General features: G+C 37.5%; 1 protein-coding gene across 1 annotated transcript in view; it reads left to right on the forward strand.

The window, feature by feature from the left end:
• Positions 1–18,714, forward strand: part of GPR149 (G protein-coupled receptor 149) — a 93,198-nt gene extending 74,484 nt beyond the window's left edge. The window contains exon 4 of the mRNA XM_068974513.1: positions 18,142–18,714. Coding sequence (XP_068830614.1) covers positions 18,142–18,714 — 573 coding nt within the window. The remainder of the gene's footprint in view (positions 1–18,141) is intronic.
• The last annotated feature ends 961 nt before the right edge of the window (positions 18,715–19,675 follow it).

Below are 19,675 nucleotides of genomic sequence, written 5' to 3' on the forward strand. Positions count from 1 at the left end.
CATTCTTAAGTGATACTGGATTGTGTGTGTGTGCGTGTGTGTGTGTGTGCATATAATTACATGTACAGTGGTGGAAGGCACATTGCCTACTAGTAGATTTGGGGCCGACTGCCATGAACCTTGTTGTTAAGTGCAAGCAGTTTTACCAATCATTGTTTTTGTACCAGCAATGAACATGTCACCACAATGAAAATAGCAAACAAAGCTTTCATATTATTATAAAAATTAGTTTTGACTATACAGATCTCCCTCATTTCGAGAACTACTTCTTGCCAAAATAAAATTTACAGCCAGAATTTTCAGGATATTTTCAAGTCATCTTCTTTCTGTACAACTGCTTTTGGAAGTGGGTATCTCCTTTGTTTCTTTTTGGGGTCACTACTCTTCGTGAGGCCGAGCCCTTCATTTGGTTGTTGCCTGAACTCATGGATGTTATTTTTTCACCTCATTTTATTACTGGATGAGACAGATTCTGTGATTGCACTGCATTCTACCACCTTCATCCATAAATATATTTTGGGTTTTGAGTCAATTACAAATAATTGTATTTTTTTAACTATTAAGGTTGGAGTTTCTCTTCCATTGAATGGGATTTTGATCAGATAAGGTTTAGTCAGGGGAGCAGAAGCACAATAGTTATTGGATAAGAGACTTATTTAGAATTGTGGGAAACCTGGGGAAGAGAAGAGTTTAGAAGAGAAGCTGGAGGCTCATATCCAGAGTTAACAGTCAGTCAGTTTAAGAAGCCATGTATGTCTTGACCCCAAGTGGGAACAGGAATGGGGAATTTGTGTAGAGTTCTATGAAAAACTGTTGCCTGTGAAAGATCTGGGTTAGACTGTAAAGAATCTGCCTGCAATGCAGGAGAACTGGGTTCAATCCCTGTCTCAGGAAGATTCCTTGGAGGAGGAAATAGCAACTCATTCCAGTATTCTTGCCTGGAGAATCCCAAGGACAGAGGAGCCTGGCAGGGCCAGGAGTCCATGGGGCTCCAGAGTCAGACACGACTGAGCAACTAAACTCTTTCACTTTTCACTAAGAAAAACTGTTCCTATGAATAAGCCACAGCTTCTGTGGGTCCATAGCCAAGTATCCAAGGGTGTATCTGAGCCACTGTTGGTGTCAGAAGCTACTGCCAGGAGTCAGGAAGCAAAGTTAGATGTGGAGCAAGGGAGTCAGATGACACAGTGGCACATGCTATGTATCTCTGCTTCTGTCTGTCTCTGTGCCTGCTTGTGAAAGGAGTTCCAGATGATTGTGGCCACTACCTTTTCTCTACCTTCCAAATACTGAGCAAGCCCTGTCTTGGTCAGTTCTAACCTGGAAGCATACAAGGAAGATACAGAGAAGGTAATTCTAAAGTTAGCTACACAGATAGAACAGAGTTTGATGACATACACTGTCTTTTGTTAAGGTATAAATATTAGATTTATCAAATGATTATCTAAATAAAGATGTATAGAAAACTTTCCAGAGAATTTTGCCACTGTTTTACAAAAAAATAATTTTGCAAAATATTAGGAGAAATTCCCATTAATTTAGGTAGCTCATAATATCTACATAGGCTGTAGAGTTGAATGATTCTTTTATTCAAAAGGATTAAAATTCTTAAAATTATAGTCACATGGAAGTCATCCTTAATTTTCTATGACCTGAGGGCTATTTGGTGTATATTCTTAAGATAATTTTATAATTGTAAAAATTTACAGTAATGTATTATTTTTATCATTGAAAAAAGTTAACTATAAATTATTATGCTGCTGCTGCTGCTGCTGCTAAGTCGCTTCAGTCGTGTCCGACTCTGTGCAACCTCAGAGACAGCAGCCCAGGCTCCCCCGTCTCTGGGATTCTCCAGGCAAGAACACTGAAGTGGGTTGCCATTTCCTTCTCCAGTGCATCAAAGTGAAAAGTGAAAGTGAAGTTGCTCAGTCGTACCCGACTCTTAGCGACCCCATGGATTGCAGCCCACCAGGCTCCTCCATCCATGGGATTTTCCAAGCAAGGGTACTGGAGTGGGGTGCCATTGCCGTCTCCGATAAATTATTATGCATACATATATAATACACACATACACAAACACATATATACTCATATATGTAGGATTCTACATGTTCTTTTAACTATATCTAGTGTTCAATAGATATTTCCTATGGTTGAAGATTTAAATTAGAACTATATAAGCATCATGTAACTCTCCTTACAGGTTTATTTCTAAACAATGGTTTATAATCTGCTTCATTTTCTTCCTTGCTGTTTTATTTTCCCACCACAGGCATTTTCAATGAAGAGAAAGCATGGCAGCCTAGATTGAATATACTTTGAAAGCATAAAAAATGTTCCATCAACAGCAATGTCCTATTGATAAAGGAGGGGGGTGTCTTTGAAGGGTCTTAGATCCCTAATTTGGGGGGCACATTTTTAAAGGAAATTTTTATATTTCAATTCCTTTCAGAAGAGCATCTCTGCTTAGATATTTTTCAAGGAACAATATGTGCGACCCCATAGACAACAGCCCACCAGGCTCCTTCTCCAGTGCATGAAAGTGAAAAGTGAAAGTGAAGTTGCTCAGTCGTGTCCGACTCTTAGCAACCCCATGGACTGCAGCCTACCAGGCTCCTCCATCCATGGGATTTTCCAGGCAAGAGTACTGGAGTGGGGTGCCATTGCCTTCTCCGTCTTTGAGGTTAGCTTTGCCAAAGTAGAGTCAAAGAATATAGAAATGCAAGAACCAAAAGATACTTTGGGGATCATATGCTTGACCCGCTGTTTATATGGATAATGAACTAAAGGCCTAGAGTGAATGTGCTACTTGTCTAGAGTCACATAGTTATTATTTATTGGAGAACAGTGGCTTATTTCAGCGTCTCCTGAAAATGCTCTTTTAAAAATACTTCAGTTTTTTAAGGAGCTTCCATACTGTTCTCCACATTGGCTGTATCAATTTACATTCCAACCAACAATGCAGGAGGGTTCCCTTTTCTCCACACCCTCTCCAGCATTTATTGTTCATAGATTTTCTGATGGTGGCCATTCTGACCATGAGGAATGATACCTCATTGTAGTGCTGATTTGCATTTCTTTGATGATGATTGATGTTGACCAATTTTTCAAGTGTCTGATGGCCATCTCTGTGTCTTGAGTGGGGGAAGAAAGAGAAGGTAGGATGAACTGAGAAAATAGCATTGACGTATATGAGTAAAATAGATAGATACAAGGACTCTGCTATATAGCACAGGAAACTCAGCTTGGTGCTCTGTGACAACCTTGAGGGGTGGGATGGGGAGGTGGTAAGAGGAAGGCTTATAACGAGGGGATATATGTATACATGTAGCTGATTCACTTTGTCGTACAGGAGAAACTAACACAACTTTGTAAAGCAATCATACTCCAATGAAAATAGTTTAATTAAATAAATTTAATTGAGGAACATTTTATATAATATATAATTCTCTCAAGTGTACAATTCAATGATTTCTAGTAAATCTGTTTCAGAACATTTTCATCACACTGGTTAGATCCCCTGTGCCCATTTATGCTTAACATATAACCATCCTTGTCCCAGGATACCTCTAATCTGCTATCTATCTCCATGTGTTTCTTGGTTCTTTTTCCTATATTATGCAGTCTGATAAAAATATTTTGTCTACTAAATTTTTATGAATACCATCAACATGAATTTTAACACATTTTCTAAAGTATAGTCATCTTATTTAAAAAAATGTATTTATCCTTTGGAATTATCTTACGAATGAAAATATACATTCATTCTTGACCTAATTCAGGTTCATGAAGTATGAGAAAAGAAATTTGTGCAACAGTTTTTAGTAGGATATCCCTAAGTGATACAACACCCAGTTGAATGGTGTTTAGCATTTAGATGAGAAAAACCATTTCTTTTCTTATAATTCATTAATCCTGATAAAACTGTATATTCTAAATAGAATCAATGCATGTTGATTCTATTTAGAATCATGATGTTTTATTTCAAATTACAGTCTATTCTCTATTTGTTAGAAGAACAGAAAGAGCTGGTAGCACATGGAAATAAATTTGGATACATACCATGTTGTCAGGGAATGTTTAACAGGAGGATTCCTATGTGCTGTTTCTCATAAATCCTCTGCTCCTCATCAGTTCCTGGCAACAGAAACAAGTGGAACAGCTCACCGCTCCCAGGACTGATGTCATAGCATGAGACATGTATGAATCTGCTTCAGTAAACATTCTCCTTACAACAAAACTGCTTAGTCTTGATCCTCTTTCTTGAGATATGAATTATCTCTTGACCTTATGACCATCGTTAATCCCTTGTTCCCTTGGTAATGGTTGCTGTATATTTGATATTCTGATCTTTATCATTGTCAAAAGAAATTCCTTGTACAACAGCCTATATATACTCACAGAAAGATCATTAAAGCACCTTTGCTCCATCAGAGCTTGTGTCCCCGTGTCTTTCTCTCTCTCTCTCTCTCTTTCATTGTCTTATCATCAACTCCAGACCACCAGGTTCCAGTCCATTAAAGGACTGCAACACCATGTCTAAACCAAAATGTCATTATTAGAGATACAACAAGAAATTCAGTTTCTATTAGACTAGAGAATGGAAAACCTATCCAACAATCCCAAGAGCTACAACACAGTTAAATTCAGAATACCCACAGGATTTCTTATAGCCTGTGATGATTGTGCTAATGGGTTCAGATAAAGTCCCAAAGTATGAACTGAAAATATGAGAATAATAATTACCATAAATAAAAAATAAAGCAGTTTAAATGCAAAGATATATTCATTTCAAAAGCTTATGATTTGGTCATAAGATCAATGTAAAATTTAGGTTCATGCTGAAACATGATCATTTTTCATCAGATGGTTACTCATTTATAATAGATGTCATTTGAATAAAATATTAGAATAGATGAAAGGCATGTGAAAAGATAAGAGTTTGTTTCTCATCACATTCAGCTATAAATTGGCTCTTGGGGCCTTTCTATTAACCTGTCAACTGAAACTGAATTCTCTCCTCTACTTCTCTTAACTGCTAATACTAGAAAATAACAAAATCTGTTCACTTGTGAAATCATATAATTTTAGAACCATAAGGCTTACAGGGGTATGTCCTTGGCTACTTAAAATGTGGCCTATGGACCAGCAGCATCAGCATCATCTGAGAAATCTTTTTAAGTACAGAATCTCAGACCTCCACAGACCTACTGAATCAGAACCTGCATTTGAACAGAACAAATGTTCTTAATTTTGATGGTCTAATTTATTAATTTTCCTATTACAAATTGTGCTTCGATACTACATCTAAGAGCTCTTTGCCTAGCCTTAGGTCTCAAAGATTTTCACCTATGTTTGTACTAAAATATTTATAGTTTTACATTTTACACTAAGTCTGTGATCCATTTTGATTCAATTTTTGGATAATATATGAAACTTAGTTCTAGGTTAATTTTTTTACCTATGGATGTCAGTTGTTTCTGCATCACTTGCTGAAAAGTCTATGGAATTGGTTTTGCACCTTTGTCAAAAAGCAGTTGGGCATATTTGTGTGGGTCTACTACTCCTGGGTTCTCTATTCTATTCCATTGATCTACACGTCTATCCGTGCACCAATAACACAGTCTTGATTTTTGCAGCTACATTGAAATTAGGTAGACTGACTGCTCTCACTATATTAACTTTTTTTCAGAATAAGTTAATGTTTCTGTTCATTTGTCTTTTCATATTAATTTTAGACTAAACATGTCTGTATCTGCAAAAAAACTTGATATTTTATTAGGAATTACATTAAATCTATTGGAGAAGGCAATGGCACCCCACTCCAGTACTCTTGCCTGGAAAATCCCATGGACGGAGGAGCCTGGTAGGTTGCGGTCCATGGGGTCGCTAAGAATCAGACACGACTGAGCGACTTCACTTTCACTTTTCCCTTTCATGCACTGGAGAAGGAAATGGCAACCCACTCCAGTGTTCTTGCCTGGAGAATCCCAGCGATGGGGAAGCCTGGTGGGCTGCCGTCTATGGGGTCGCACAGAGTCGGACATGACTGAAGCGACTTAGCAGCAGCAGCACATTAAATCTACATATCTATTTGTGGAAAACTGAAATATTTAATGTAATGTATCTTTCAACCCATGTACATGATATGTCTCTCCATTTATTTGGAGCTTCTTTAATTTTTTTTCATGCATCATATAGTTTTCCACCATATAAATTCTATATAGGCTTTGTTAGACTAACAGTTAAGTATTTCATTTTTTGAGCAATTGTAATTTCCAGTTTTGATGTCTATACAGTCATTTGCTTGTATATAAAAAAGAATGATTTTGCGTGTTTAACTTGAAGGCAACTTTGATTAGCTAATTTATTAGTTCTAGGAGTTTTTGTAGATTCTTTGGGATTTTCTGCCTAAACCAAATAGTTTTTCTGCATCAACTCATTTAATTATATGACTTTTCTTCTTTAACCTGTTAATATGGTGGGTCACATTAACCTGTTCCTGAGTAGTGAAACTAGCTTTGTATTTGAAATAAACCCCACTTAGTCATGAAGTTTAATTCTTTTTATTGTTTGCTTAATTCCATTTACCAATATTTGTTAAAATGTTTGCATTTATATTAATGTTATATCTTCTGGAGTTTTCTTTTTAGGGATTGTCTCTGTTTAGTTTAAGTTTCAGAGCAAAATTAGCATTTATAAAATGATTAGGAAATAAAGATTGTTAAAATAGCATTAAATTATCAACATCCTCCTAAGCCCCTTATCTCAACTTCTAGTACTCGATATTAGCACTCAAAAACATTGTGGTTACCTCCCTTTTACTTGCCTCCCAAAACAGCTAATAGTTATGGAGCACTTAGTTTGTGTGAGGCACTCAGCTAATCATTTTACATTCATTAACTCATTTATTCTTCATATTTTGCAAATGAGACAAAGATACTGACTCAGCTGATTTCAAAGGCAGGTATACATGACTCCACAGCTGTATTTGCCCAGGACCATCCTCAATCACAAGAGTTTTGCCTCTGCGATTCCCCTGTAGTCCATCCCACATATGCATTTTCTACTATCTGTACTGAAGTTCAGATCTCTTTTTCTTTTGTACATCTGCATGCTCAGTCACAACGAGTTAAAAAACTTCCTGATTGGTTTCCCTAAAACCACACTCTTCTTCCTCCAGTCTGTCTTTCACAGGCTACCCAGTTATCATGTTAGATCAGAAGAAGCATAGCAGAAAGCATATGAACTCTGAGATGAGTTTAAACCACAACTCAAAACTTAACTTTCTATCTAACCTAAGTCAATTAACTTCTTATTTCATTTATCTATAAAATGAAAATAATTTTACCTTCCTTATGGATCATTATATTACGTTTTGCATGTAAAGTGCCTGTATAAAATGCAGGGCCTCTACATAGTAGGCCCTTCATACATCTTAATTCCCTTCCTTTTTGTAAACAAAAATGAGTGGTCCCCTCTTGGTTATGAGATGCGGTTAGAACTCGTTATCCTGATGGACAGGGCTCTTGACCCTAAGCCCAACCTCTGTTTCCAGTCTTATTTCCCTCTGCTATGTCATTTCCTCCAAATTCCAATTTGCCTTCCCTCATCCTACTTAGAAATCACTCTCTCTCTCTCTCTCTTTTTTTTTTTCCAGTTTGGAAAATGGCATTTCACTTTATACTTGACAATGTTTGGGTGGGTTTACAATAAACTTTTGGAAGCAAATTAAAAATTACATGAAGATTACCAGGGAGCCTGGTGATCTTCACTAGTTATGCCATAAGTGCTTATGAGGTATGTGCAAAGTACACAATAGTAATGGTCTGAGTTTTCTAAGTTTAAATTTCTTTTTAAACCAAGTGTTTTGTATGTTTCTTTTCAGTAAGTGCCAAAATTTGTCAGTATTACATGTAAATAATTAGCAGTTTTTATTTATTTATATATTTACTTGTCACACCATGTGGCTTGCAGGATCTTAGTTCCCTGACCAGAGATTGAACCTGCACCAAGTCCTAACCACTGGACCACCAGGGAATTTCCATTTAAAAAATGTTAATTCTTTTATTGTAGCATAGATTCTATTTGGAAAATGTTTATAAAGTTTTATGGACTTTTACAGTAAAGTGTAGAAACAATTTTCTAAAAGATCTCTAAATACTCCCTTCACTTCCTACAGTGCATAAATCCCTCCATCTCAGGTTCCAGCTGGATTAGGAGAGTAAAGTGTTACTCATATTTTAATCCCTAACTCTACTCCTTGAAGTAGCAAAAGGGCTAAAAACAAGAGTGTTTGAGACAGATAGTCTTGGATCTGAATTTGACTATGCCATTTCCTAACAGGTACTTCCTTGGTGGTTTAGACAATAAAGAATCTGCCTGCAATGCAGGAGACCCAGGTTCAATCCTTGGGTCAGAGAAGACCCTCTGGAGAAGGACATGGCAACCCACTCCAATATTCTTGCCTGAAGAATCCCATGGACAGATGAGCCTGGCAGGCTGTAGTCCATGGGGTCACAAAGAGTCAGACACGACTGAGTGATTAACACACACACATATTTCCTAACTGGAGTTATTGCCCCAAGAGCCAGTTGTGGCATCTATAAAATTAGGATGATGAATGTCTTTATTTAAAAAGGTTGATGTGAAAATTAAATAAAATATATATAAAGTGTTTTAGTAAGAAGTCTAATATATGTTTGGCAGATCAGTAAATATTTGTTATGGTGATTATCAATCCCAAATTTGCTACTCAGTTGTGAGACTCTTCATCACCATAAAGACAAATCTTAATTTATACCTCAAAGGTCTGTGAGAATTGAAAGTGGAATATGCTAAAATACCTAACACTTTCTGTGCCACATAGTAGGAGCATAGAGGCCCTGCTTTCTCACTCTTACTCTTTTCTTTGAGCAATTCATGTGTCTCCTTCATTTCGGTTTACTAAAGATTTAAATGAAGGTGACGAGATGACACGAGGAATATTTGGGAACTTAAATATATGAAAATATATCAATCACATAGTTTTAAATAAATTTCCGATGTAAATTATTAATAGTATAGCTTGTCATTTTTCTTACAAAGTTTTCACTCTCCCTGCTATTTATTTAAGTGTCCCTATATCTTCTCCTCCAATCTCTGATACACTGCTTAATTCCTCAGTGTCTATACTTTGAAATGCCTAAAATTCACCTAAATCACCTCAAGACCATCTACATAATTTTAATTTGGATTAAAATTGTCAGTCACTTGGATTATTTATGAGTTAGTGATAGAATTCTATCTTCCAGGGCAGAAAATCTGTGATCCACCACTTCCGGCTAAAGCAGATTTCTTTTAAAGTGGCAACATGGTGGAGTGGAAAGAGCATGTAACTCAGAGTTTAACCACCCAAGTCCTGGGGCCAGTCCTCCTACTATTACCTGTGTGGCCCTGGGCAGATTCCCTGCTCCGGCTGCCCGCTCTCCTTTTATAAAATGGTCTTTTATGAGCCCTGTGATCCTATGTGTTGAAATACTGCTTTCATAAATTGAACAACTCAGATAATCATCAGAAACTTCACCTGTTAGGAGGGATGTTTTAGAGCAACTCTTTTATATTATAATTTCACCCTGGATTCACCTAGAGGCTTACAGTGAAGAAATAAAAAGTTCTCTATGCTCAAGGTCAGTTAGTCTGAATCAATTATCACAGCAGATTATTTGTGCTAATGTGTTTACATGACTTGCTGGCTCCTCCTAAAGCATTACTGAGGAGACTGCTTTTCATTTTCAGATAAAAGAGCTCCCAGCCACCTACGCTCAGGAATACAGAAATAATGGATTATCATAAATCCTGACAGCATATGCTAATTCATAGACTTTTAAATGAAAAGAAAGCAGAGACTATGAAATGAGTAGGTTTATGTTCTCTGAATCTATCATTTTTTATCATGCAATAAACTTTCACATACAATTCAGTCCCTCAATATTTTATTTGATTTTTAAAAAGAGTATGGTCTAACACGACCTTCTGATGCACTTTAACTATCATAATTTATTGTATAAGATTGTTAAAATAAAAATAGATATTGTAAACAGCAATACAGTTATCCCCTGCTTTTCAAAAATTCACTGTATTCCACTTCACTTTTATGAAAGACCTACATTAGTACCTCTTTTCACTAACAGAAAGAAATCTGAAGAGGATTTTTTATTTTAATAAGAAAGGCAAAAAATGAAAATAACATTCAGTGTTTGTTTTGCAACAAGCCTTTATAGAAGCAGCACACACCCAGAGCTGCAGGAATGGCACCACACAGCTCCTTCTCTAGAAAATGTACTCAGCATCTCAGCATCAAGCTGCCATAGCTTTGAACTGCTTTGTGAGCATCTGTGCTTTATCTCAATTTATTTTGTGTATCTATTGGTAAGATGTGTCCTAGAGGAACTGCTTCTTCACTTTATACCACTTCAGCTTATAAAAGGGTTCATAGGAATGCTCTACTTTCAGATAGCAAAGGAAACCTGAATTTTTAAAAGTTGATCTTATGTTTTGTGCTTTAGAAAGTCAAGATAAACAAAGCACCATTGTATAGGACAGGGAATTATATTCAATATGCTATGATAAGCCATAATAGGAAAGAATTTTTAAAAGAATGTTATGTATATATATCTGAACCACTTTGCTGTACAGCAGAAATTAACACAACATTGTAAGTCAACCACACTTCAATTTAATAAAAAGAAAGAAAAGATATGGAATCTAAAAACTCTACAAAGTCAATGCTGTGGATTCATTCATTCATAGAAACATTTACTCACACAACAAATATTTTTTGAGGGGTTGTCATGTGCTGGCCACTGTTAGAGATAGCAGAGAAAATCAAGATCAACAAGGAAATGTTCCTTTCCCTTGAGGAGATTACATTCTATGTGGATTTGACAGACTTGTTACAGTTCCAGTCTCCACAGGCAAATAGGCAGTTACACAACTTTGCAAAATGTTTATACACATATTTATTTTTGTGCCTCTTTGCATAAAATATTGTATTAGTTTTCTAGGGCAGCTGTAACAAGTTATCACAAACTTAGATAGCCTAAAACAACAGAAATCTATTGACTCATATCTCTATGCTCCTCTGAGGCTCTAGAGGAGGATTCTGTCTTGGTTTATGACAGCATCATTCCAAATGCTGTATGCTTTGCATGTTCACCTTCTCTCTGTGAATCTATATCCAGAATCTTGGGATTAAGGTTTACTCCAATCCAGTATGACTTCATCCTAATTTGAGAACATCTACAGTGATGCTAGGCTTCCCTGGTGGCTCAGTGGTAGAGGATCCGCCTGAGATGCAGGAGACATAGGTTCACTCGCTGGGTGGGGAAGATCCCCTGGAGAAGGGAATGGCCACCCACCCCAGTATTTTTGCTTGGGGAATCCCATGGACAGAGGAGCTTGGCTGGCTACAGTCTATGGGGTCGCAAAAGAGTCAGACAGGACTTAACAACTAAACAACAACAAGGATTCTATTTCCAAATAAGGTCATATTTATGACTATCAAATTTTATCTTATATGTGCTACAAAAATATTATCACCAAGATTACCAATTGTCTTTACCATTGCTTTCAGCATATACTTCTACACAGACATTTTGAAATATATATATTTATTATTTATTTGGCTGCATTGGGTTCTAATTGCAGCATGTGGGATCTAGTTCTCTGACCAGGGATCAAACTTCAGCCCCCTGCATTGGGAGTCTGGAGTCTTAGTGACTGGACCACTAGGGAGGCCCCCTACACATTTTTAATTATTCTGCAATCAAATCTGCCCATCTTGGACTTTGTCATTTCTAATTTTCATTCCAGATTTGGAAAGATCTTCTTCACTCAGATTTTCAAAGAATTACTAAGATTCAAGAAATAATTTTTGCATATTGAAAAGGGAGTCTGATTTCATTTTGTAGTGAATAGCCAATAATATGTAAAGGCCCACTTGAATCCTTATTTTGAAATGCCATCTTCATGACATACTATGCCTGGTTTCTTGATTCAGACTTACTTGATCAAATCTTGCCATTAACACCTTGTATTAATGACATAGCTTCATATTATGTTTGCAAAGTCCCCTCATTAGTCTGCTTTCAAATTTCTTGGTTATCCATAACCATTTACTCTTTGAAATAAATCTTAGAAGAAATTTTTCATACTCTAAAATAAAAGTCCATTGGTATTCCATTGGAATTTTTATTAAATTGTATTAAATCAATAAAGTAAAAGAAAATTGTCATATTTAAACATAGAGTTTTCCCATATGGAAACATTGTTTCTTCTGTCTCCTATTTATTTTCAACTTTTTTTTCAGGCCTCCTTTTCCCTCACTTCAGCCAGGTTAGGTGCTTTTTTCCCCATATTTTCATAATACTCCAGCCTGGGTCTATTGTAAAGCTAATCATAGGGAAATCCAGTTGTTTATAAGCTTCAGTACTCTGCATTCTGTGGACTCTTAAGAGAGTCACTTCATTCCATTACTATAGACCTACTAGCTAGTCAAGTCCTAGTATACAAATCCGTCTGTTCTCCTACTTCTAGTCTGTCTCCATTTGAGTCCTTGTTCCTAAACCATAGTCCTCCTTCCACATCCTTGGGCTTCCCCTGTGGCTCAGCTGGTAAAGAATTTGCCTGCAATGCAGACCTGGGACCAATCCCTGGATTGGGAAGATCCCCTGCAGAAGGGAAAGGCTACCCACTCCAGTATTCTGGCCTGGAGAATTCCATGGACTGTATAGTCCATGGGGTTGCAAAGAGTCGGACACGACCGAGCGACTTTCACTTTCACTTTTCACTTTCCATATCCTAAAAGAGGTGGAAAATCCTGCTGTTTTATTCAAATTCTTTCAGCTCCCTCCTTGAATCTTTATTATTGCTCCATTAGTTCAAGTTCCATTTTCCCTCACTTAGAGCAATGTTTCTCGAACTTAAACAAAAGACAAAAGAAAAAAATTATATAAACCTCTTATGATTTTGCTTAAAGACATGCAAACAAAATTTGGTATAAACTCCTTACTCTTGTACTTCATATACAACTCTAAACAACTTATACATTACTTTCATAACAGGTAAAATTTAAATTACTGAATTAGCTTAAAGTAACAGTACGATCTTCCTGAAACTAACCTTCCAACTTTGAATTCTGAGTATAAAGTATGCTCAGATATATTTCTTTATACTCTGCCTCTGTGTTTTTACTTCTGTGACTCTCAATCATGGTCTTTGGAATATTTCACAAAACAATTTCGATAACTGGGGACTCTGTACTATTTCAGAATAACCAGTCTTCATACTTAGCTAAACTCTGGCACTATGCAGCTCTCAAATGCCAGTTTTAATGAGTTGACATTTGATAACTCAGTAAAGCTTGTTTTCTCATTTGAAAATAAGGTTAACATGGAGGAGCTATTGAAATCTGCAGTATTTAGATGTATAAAATCAGATACAAAAAAATATCATATTTGCTTTTGCTTTGATAGTAACTGCTCATCAGTGATGCAAGTTGGTTACATATAAAAATATAGTTACACTGTTGATTACACAGTGAAAATTCTTTTTAAGAGACATGCCAATGCTTCTGGGCACTGACAACTTAGTTATCTCATCCCATCTTTTTTAAACTAGCATGCTCCATAGGAGTTTGTTTATAGAATGTACCATGCTCATAAGAAAACTTAGGAACAATTTTTAGAGTACCGATGTAGGGACTTTTTTTCCTTTCGATAAAGTATAATGTAAGAAGGGTCACTTTTGTGTTAACTAGCTCTCAGAATAAAGAAGGCTGCGCATACAATTCACATTATTAAATGACAGCCAAATTTTCTGATTAAATAATGTGTTAGTCAATTTTGATTTAGAAAAGAAAAAGAAGTTTCTGGATTTTTCTCAGGATGGAAAGTTTTTAGGTTGGACCTTAAACTCACAACTTACTACTCAGAAAGCAAGGCTTTAAAAACTGTCAATCTTTTCTTGATTCTTAAGATCAATTTCAAATGACACCCCTACATAAAATCTATCAGAGGTCCTAGCTCTATTGTTGTTCAGTTGCTCAGTTGTGTCCGATTCTTTGCAGACCTATGGACTGAAGCACGCCAGGCCCCCTTGTCCTTCACCATCTCCTGGAGTTTGCTCAACCTCATGTCCATCGAGTCAGTAATGCCATCCAACCATCTCATCCTCTGTGATCCCCTCCTCCCACCTTCAATCTTTCCCAGCATCACAGTCTTTTCTAATAGGTCAGCTCTTCACATCAGGTGGCCAAAGTATTAGAGCTTCAGCTTCCACGTCAGTCCTTCCAATGAGTATTCAGGATTGATTTCCTTTAGAATGGACTGGTTTGATCTCCTTGCAGTCCAAGGGACTCTCAGGAGTCTTCTTCAACACCACAGTTCAGAAGCATCAATTCTTCACAGCCTTCTTTATGATCCAACTCTCACATCCATACATGATTACTGGAAAAACCATAGCTTTGACTAGACAGACCTTTGTTGGCAAGGTAATGTCTCTGCTTTTTATTATGCTGTCTAGGTTTGTCATAACTTTTCTTCCAAGGAGCAGTCGTCTTTTAATTTCATGGCTGCAGTCACCATCTGCAGTGATTTTGAAGCCCAAGAAAATAGAGTCTGTCATTGTTTCCATTGTTTCCCCATCTGTTTGCCATAAAGTGATGGGACCAGTGATCTCATGGTCCATGATCTTTGTTTTTTGAATGTTGAGTTTTAAGCCAACTTTTTCACTCTCCTCTTTCACTTTCATCAAAAGGCTCTTTAGTCCTTCTTTGCTTTCTGCCGTTAGAGTGGTGTCACCCGCTTATCTGAGGTTATTAATATTTCTCCCAGCAATCTTGATTCCAGCTTGTGCTTTCATCCAGCCTGGCATTTAACATGATGTACTCTGCATAGAAGTTAAACAAGCAGGGTGACAATATACAGCCTTGACATATTCCTTTCCCAGTTTTGAATCAGTCCATTGTTCCACGTCCAGTTCTAACTGTTGCTTCTTGACATACATGTAGATTTCAGGAGGCAAATAAGATGGTTTGGTATTCCCATCTCTTTCAGAATTTTCTAGTTTGTTGTGATCCACACAGTCAAAGGCTTTAGTGCAGTCAATGAAGCAGAAGTAGATGTTTATCTGGAATTCTCTTCCTTCTCTGATGATCTAACAGATGTTGGCAACTTGAACTCTGGCTCCTCTACCTTTTCTAAATCCAGCTTGAACATCTGGAAGTTCACAGTTCGCATACAGTTGAAGCCTGGCTTGGAAAATTTTGAGCATTACTTTGCTAGCGTGTGAGATGAGTGCAATTGTGTGGTAGTTTGAACATTCTTTGGCATTGCCTTTCTTTGGGATTGGAATGAAAACTGACCATTTCCAGTCCTGTGGTTACTGCTGAGTGTTCCAAATTTACTGGCATATTGAGTGCAGCACAATATCTTCTGCTTCTGTTAGGTTGATACTGTTCCTGTCCATTATTGTGCCCATCTTTGCAAGAAATGTTCCCTTGGTATCTCTAATTTTCTTGAAGAGATCTTGAGTCTTTCCCATTCTATTGTTTTCCTCTATTTCTTTGTATTGATCACTGAGGAAGGCCTTCTTATCTCTCCTTGCTATTCTTTGAAACTCTGCATTCAGATGGGGATATCTTTTCTTTTCTCCTTTGCCTTTAGCTTCTCTTCTTTTCTCAGCTATTTGTAAGGCCTCCTCAGACAAACATTTTGCCTTTTTGCATTTCTTTTTCTTGGGGATGGTCTTGATCTCCACCTCCTTGCTCTATTAGGATAGATAGAGCTGAAGTTTTTATTTTTTACACATCTTTCCCACTCAGTCATCTGTGAGGTCTTTGGATGCATGTAGTGAAAATTCAGAATCTTACAGAGAGTATTCAGAAATGTTTAACGAATGATGAATACATAATAAATAAAGTTTACCCAAAGCAGCCACCACTCTTAACGATGCTCTGCTGCAGTACTGAACTTAGGTATTGTCTCTCTGTTTCTCTTGTTTCAGTCATACAAGTAAAATTGAAAAAGTTTTTTCTTTGCCTCAGTAGAAGAGCAAACTTAACTTTATGGTGTAAATTTTCAAAGTTTATGGTCCTTTAGGGTACAAGGCCTTAAATATAGGTCCCCAGGTTCCCTTATGGATAAACAGAATTGAATCCTTCTCTTTAGTATTTAACTGGGAAAGACTAGTGATGTGTCTCATGTGTCCTAGACTGTATTTTTCTTGGTCCCTAAATTCAATGGGTGTGACATGAAGTCACCCTGAATGAAGCTCATGATGCATCCTCCCTTAAAAATTTTACCTAAGTAGATAAGAATCCACACTGTTCCTTAATAGAGGACCCTGGTTCTAGGCTTCCCCTAGCCACTCATAGATCCATGGCAAATAGGGTTACCAACTGTCCTTGTTTCTCTCGGACTGAGAGGCTTCCAGATGCAGGAATTTCAGTGCTGGAACTGAGACAGCCACAGGCAAACTGGGAAGGGCAATCATCCTAAATTGACAAAATGCTATGAGCCCTCACGCCCATTCCCCTGGTGAAAGAAACATTTAAGCCAGTCCAGTGAGTAATTCCAATCTCTATAGATGGAGACATACATATATATAAAGTGTCTGCTTAACCATCCCCTACCCCACCTTCTTCTGGACTAGCAACATTTCTTTAGTTACAGCAATGGGTTGTGAATCTTACCCAAATGATAGAATCACCTGGAGGGCTTGCTAAATACAGATTATTGAACCTCACCCCTAGAGCTTTGATTTCAGTAGGCCTGGAGTCAGACGCAAAAATAGCTTTTCTTGTAAGTTATGAGCTGATACTGATAATGCTGCTCTGGAGATCTAGCTTTTAGAACCGATGCTCTAAAAGTTTGCATCTTACTGTCTTCTTCTGAAACTAACTGGGCTTCCCTGGTGGCTCAGATGGTCAAGAATCTGCTTGCAATGCAGGAGACCAAGTTTGGGTTGAGAAGATCCCCTGGAGAAGGGAATGACAACCCAGCTCAGTATTCTTGCCGGGAGAATTCCATGGACAGAAGAGCCTGATGGGCTACAGTCCTTAGGGTTGCAAAGAGTTGGACACAACTGAGTGACTAACACTGTTACTGTCTGAAACGAACATGTAATCAAAAAAGTCAATTTAAAGTATGAAGGCATGAATCAACAATATAAAGTACACACTATTGGAAGAATTAATCTTTATTTCTTATGCAGTTCTCAGTGGTGAGTACAGTTTAAAATCAAAATTTTAATACTTTAAAATGTAATATAAATTTTTGTAGGGGTGTGGGGGAGTTCTCTATTACCAGGTTTATTTTAATGACCGTGATTTCTCTGTGGAAAAGTAAGCACACTGTACCACACAGTTCTGATGACATTTGCTTCCTTTACTGTGTGCTCAAATCTGCAGTTGAAATACTCTTTATATTTAATCTGAACCACAGTTTCACAATTGTCACTGTCTCTGCTTCCCTGGTGGCTCAGAGGCTAAAGCATCTGCCTGCAATGCAGGGCTCAATCCCTGAGTCTGGAAGATCCCCTGGAGAAGGAAATGGCAACCCACTCCAGTACTCTTGCTTGGAAAATCCCAGGGACAGAGGAGCCTGGTAGGCTAACAGTCCACGGGGTCGCAAATAGTCGGACACGACTGAGCGACTTCACTTACTTAATTACTGGCATACAAAGGGAGGGAAAGTGCATTCAGATCACAGTCTGCACTTCTCTCAACCTATGAAAAGTTTTTAATGTAACTGAACATGTAACAAAAATATAAAAGCTATACATTTGATTTTATCCTTATAGTCTGCCCAACTCCTGCTGACCACAGTACACACACCTTGCTTTCAACTGAGAAATATCCTCAAGGGTAGGTTTCTGACTGCCCTCATTTCGATGTCGTATTTGACCTAGAAGAAACTAAGTACAGAGCTTTGATGGCAGAATTTCAATCACGTATCTGTAAAAGGTTTCCATGGAAATGAGTCTGAACCAGAATAACATTACCATTATCATGAAAAAAAAAAAAAAAAAAGAGGAAAAAATGAAATGGCCCCCTCTCAGACACTAGTTTTCAATAATAACCATTTTTGTCTTTGTCCCCAGCGTTCCGGAGGTGCTCTGGCCATTCCCTTGTGTGCATTCCAGGGGACCGTTTCTCTCCAAGCACCGACCGGGAAAACCCTATCCCTGTCTACCTATGAGGTGAGCGCAGAAGGGCAAAAAATAACCCCAGCCTCTAAGAAAATAGAAGTCTACCGATCCAAAAGTGTTGGCCATGAACCAAACTCAGAAGATTCTGCCTCCACATTTGCGGACACCAGTGTGAAAATCCACTTGGAGGTTCTTGAAATTTGTGATAATGAAGAGGCCCTGGACACGGTGTCAATCATTAGCAACATCAGCCAGTCCTCCACGCAGGTCAGATCGCCTTCCTTACGCTACTCACGGAAGGAGAACAGATTCGTTTCCTGTGATTTAGGGGAAACAGCCTCATATTCTCTCTTTTTACCCACAACTAATCCCGATGGTGATATCAACATCTCCATTCCAGACACTGTGGAGGCACACAGGCAGAACAGCAAAAGGCAGAGCCACGAGACTGTTGGCTACCAGGAGGAAATCCAGCTGTTAAATAAAGCTTACCGGAAAAGAGAAGAAGAAAGCAAGGGTGACTAGTGATCATTTAGCCTGATAAAGGCAAGAATGGCTCTGCAACTTCAAATGACTAAACTAACACCTTTGTTCTGAGGCTTATTTTCTTTTTTATTTGTTGGTTTACACTTAACAGTTAATTATTTTTAGCACAAACAGCTGAAACTAGTGCAAACACTTAAGTGCTTTTGATGTGTTACTTATAGATCACTCACTGTGGCAATTAAAAGGTTCTGTTTCTTATACGATTTCTAAAAATCTTTTCTAAATCAAAACCCTGGTATAGTTTACTAATGTTTTCACCTGTATCTGTCAACCTCAGAGTAAACAGAAAATTGTATAAAGTCATTGAAAATATTGTTCTCATGCATGTGTCTTGACACATAATGTTGGCCCTTACTGCAAGGGGGAAAATGACATTTGGGGAATGGAAGAAATATAGCAAAACTCTGAGTTGTATGTGAAGAAAGAAAGAAAGAAAAAGAAGTTGCTCCATTGTGTCCAACTCTTTGTGACCCCGTAGGCTGTAGCCTACCAGGCTCCTCCATCCATGGGATTTTCCAGGCAAGAGTACTGGAGTGGGTTATATGTGAAGAGGCTTGCCTAAATGTGGCTAGCAAAGCAAGCTTATTACAGTTACTGCTTTAGCTTCATACTGATATCTAGGAAATACATTCCTGCATAAAATAGCAAATAAGCTTCCAACTCTGAAACATGCATGTCCCTAGTTTATACCTAGTTGTTCCCTTCATTTCTATAAAGTACAAATTGTTTACTGATTTTTTTATTTCTCTCTTAAATATGAGTGTTCTCCTTTCATCTTTTCAGTATGTTGACTGCTCTTAAATATATTGTATGTTAGAAGTAGAATTGGAAGTAGCTCTTAAACATATTGGAAAAGGTTGTAAATATATACTTATCATTTCTAGAAGTGTTTTGTTTATTTGAACAGAAACTAGGAAAAAAACACTCCAAGATTAAGTTC

This window comes from Capricornis sumatraensis, chromosome 1 (genome assembly GCF_032405125.1).
Source record: "Capricornis sumatraensis isolate serow.1 chromosome 1, serow.2, whole genome shotgun sequence".
NCBI lineage: Eukaryota > Metazoa > Chordata > Mammalia > Artiodactyla > Bovidae > Capricornis > Capricornis sumatraensis.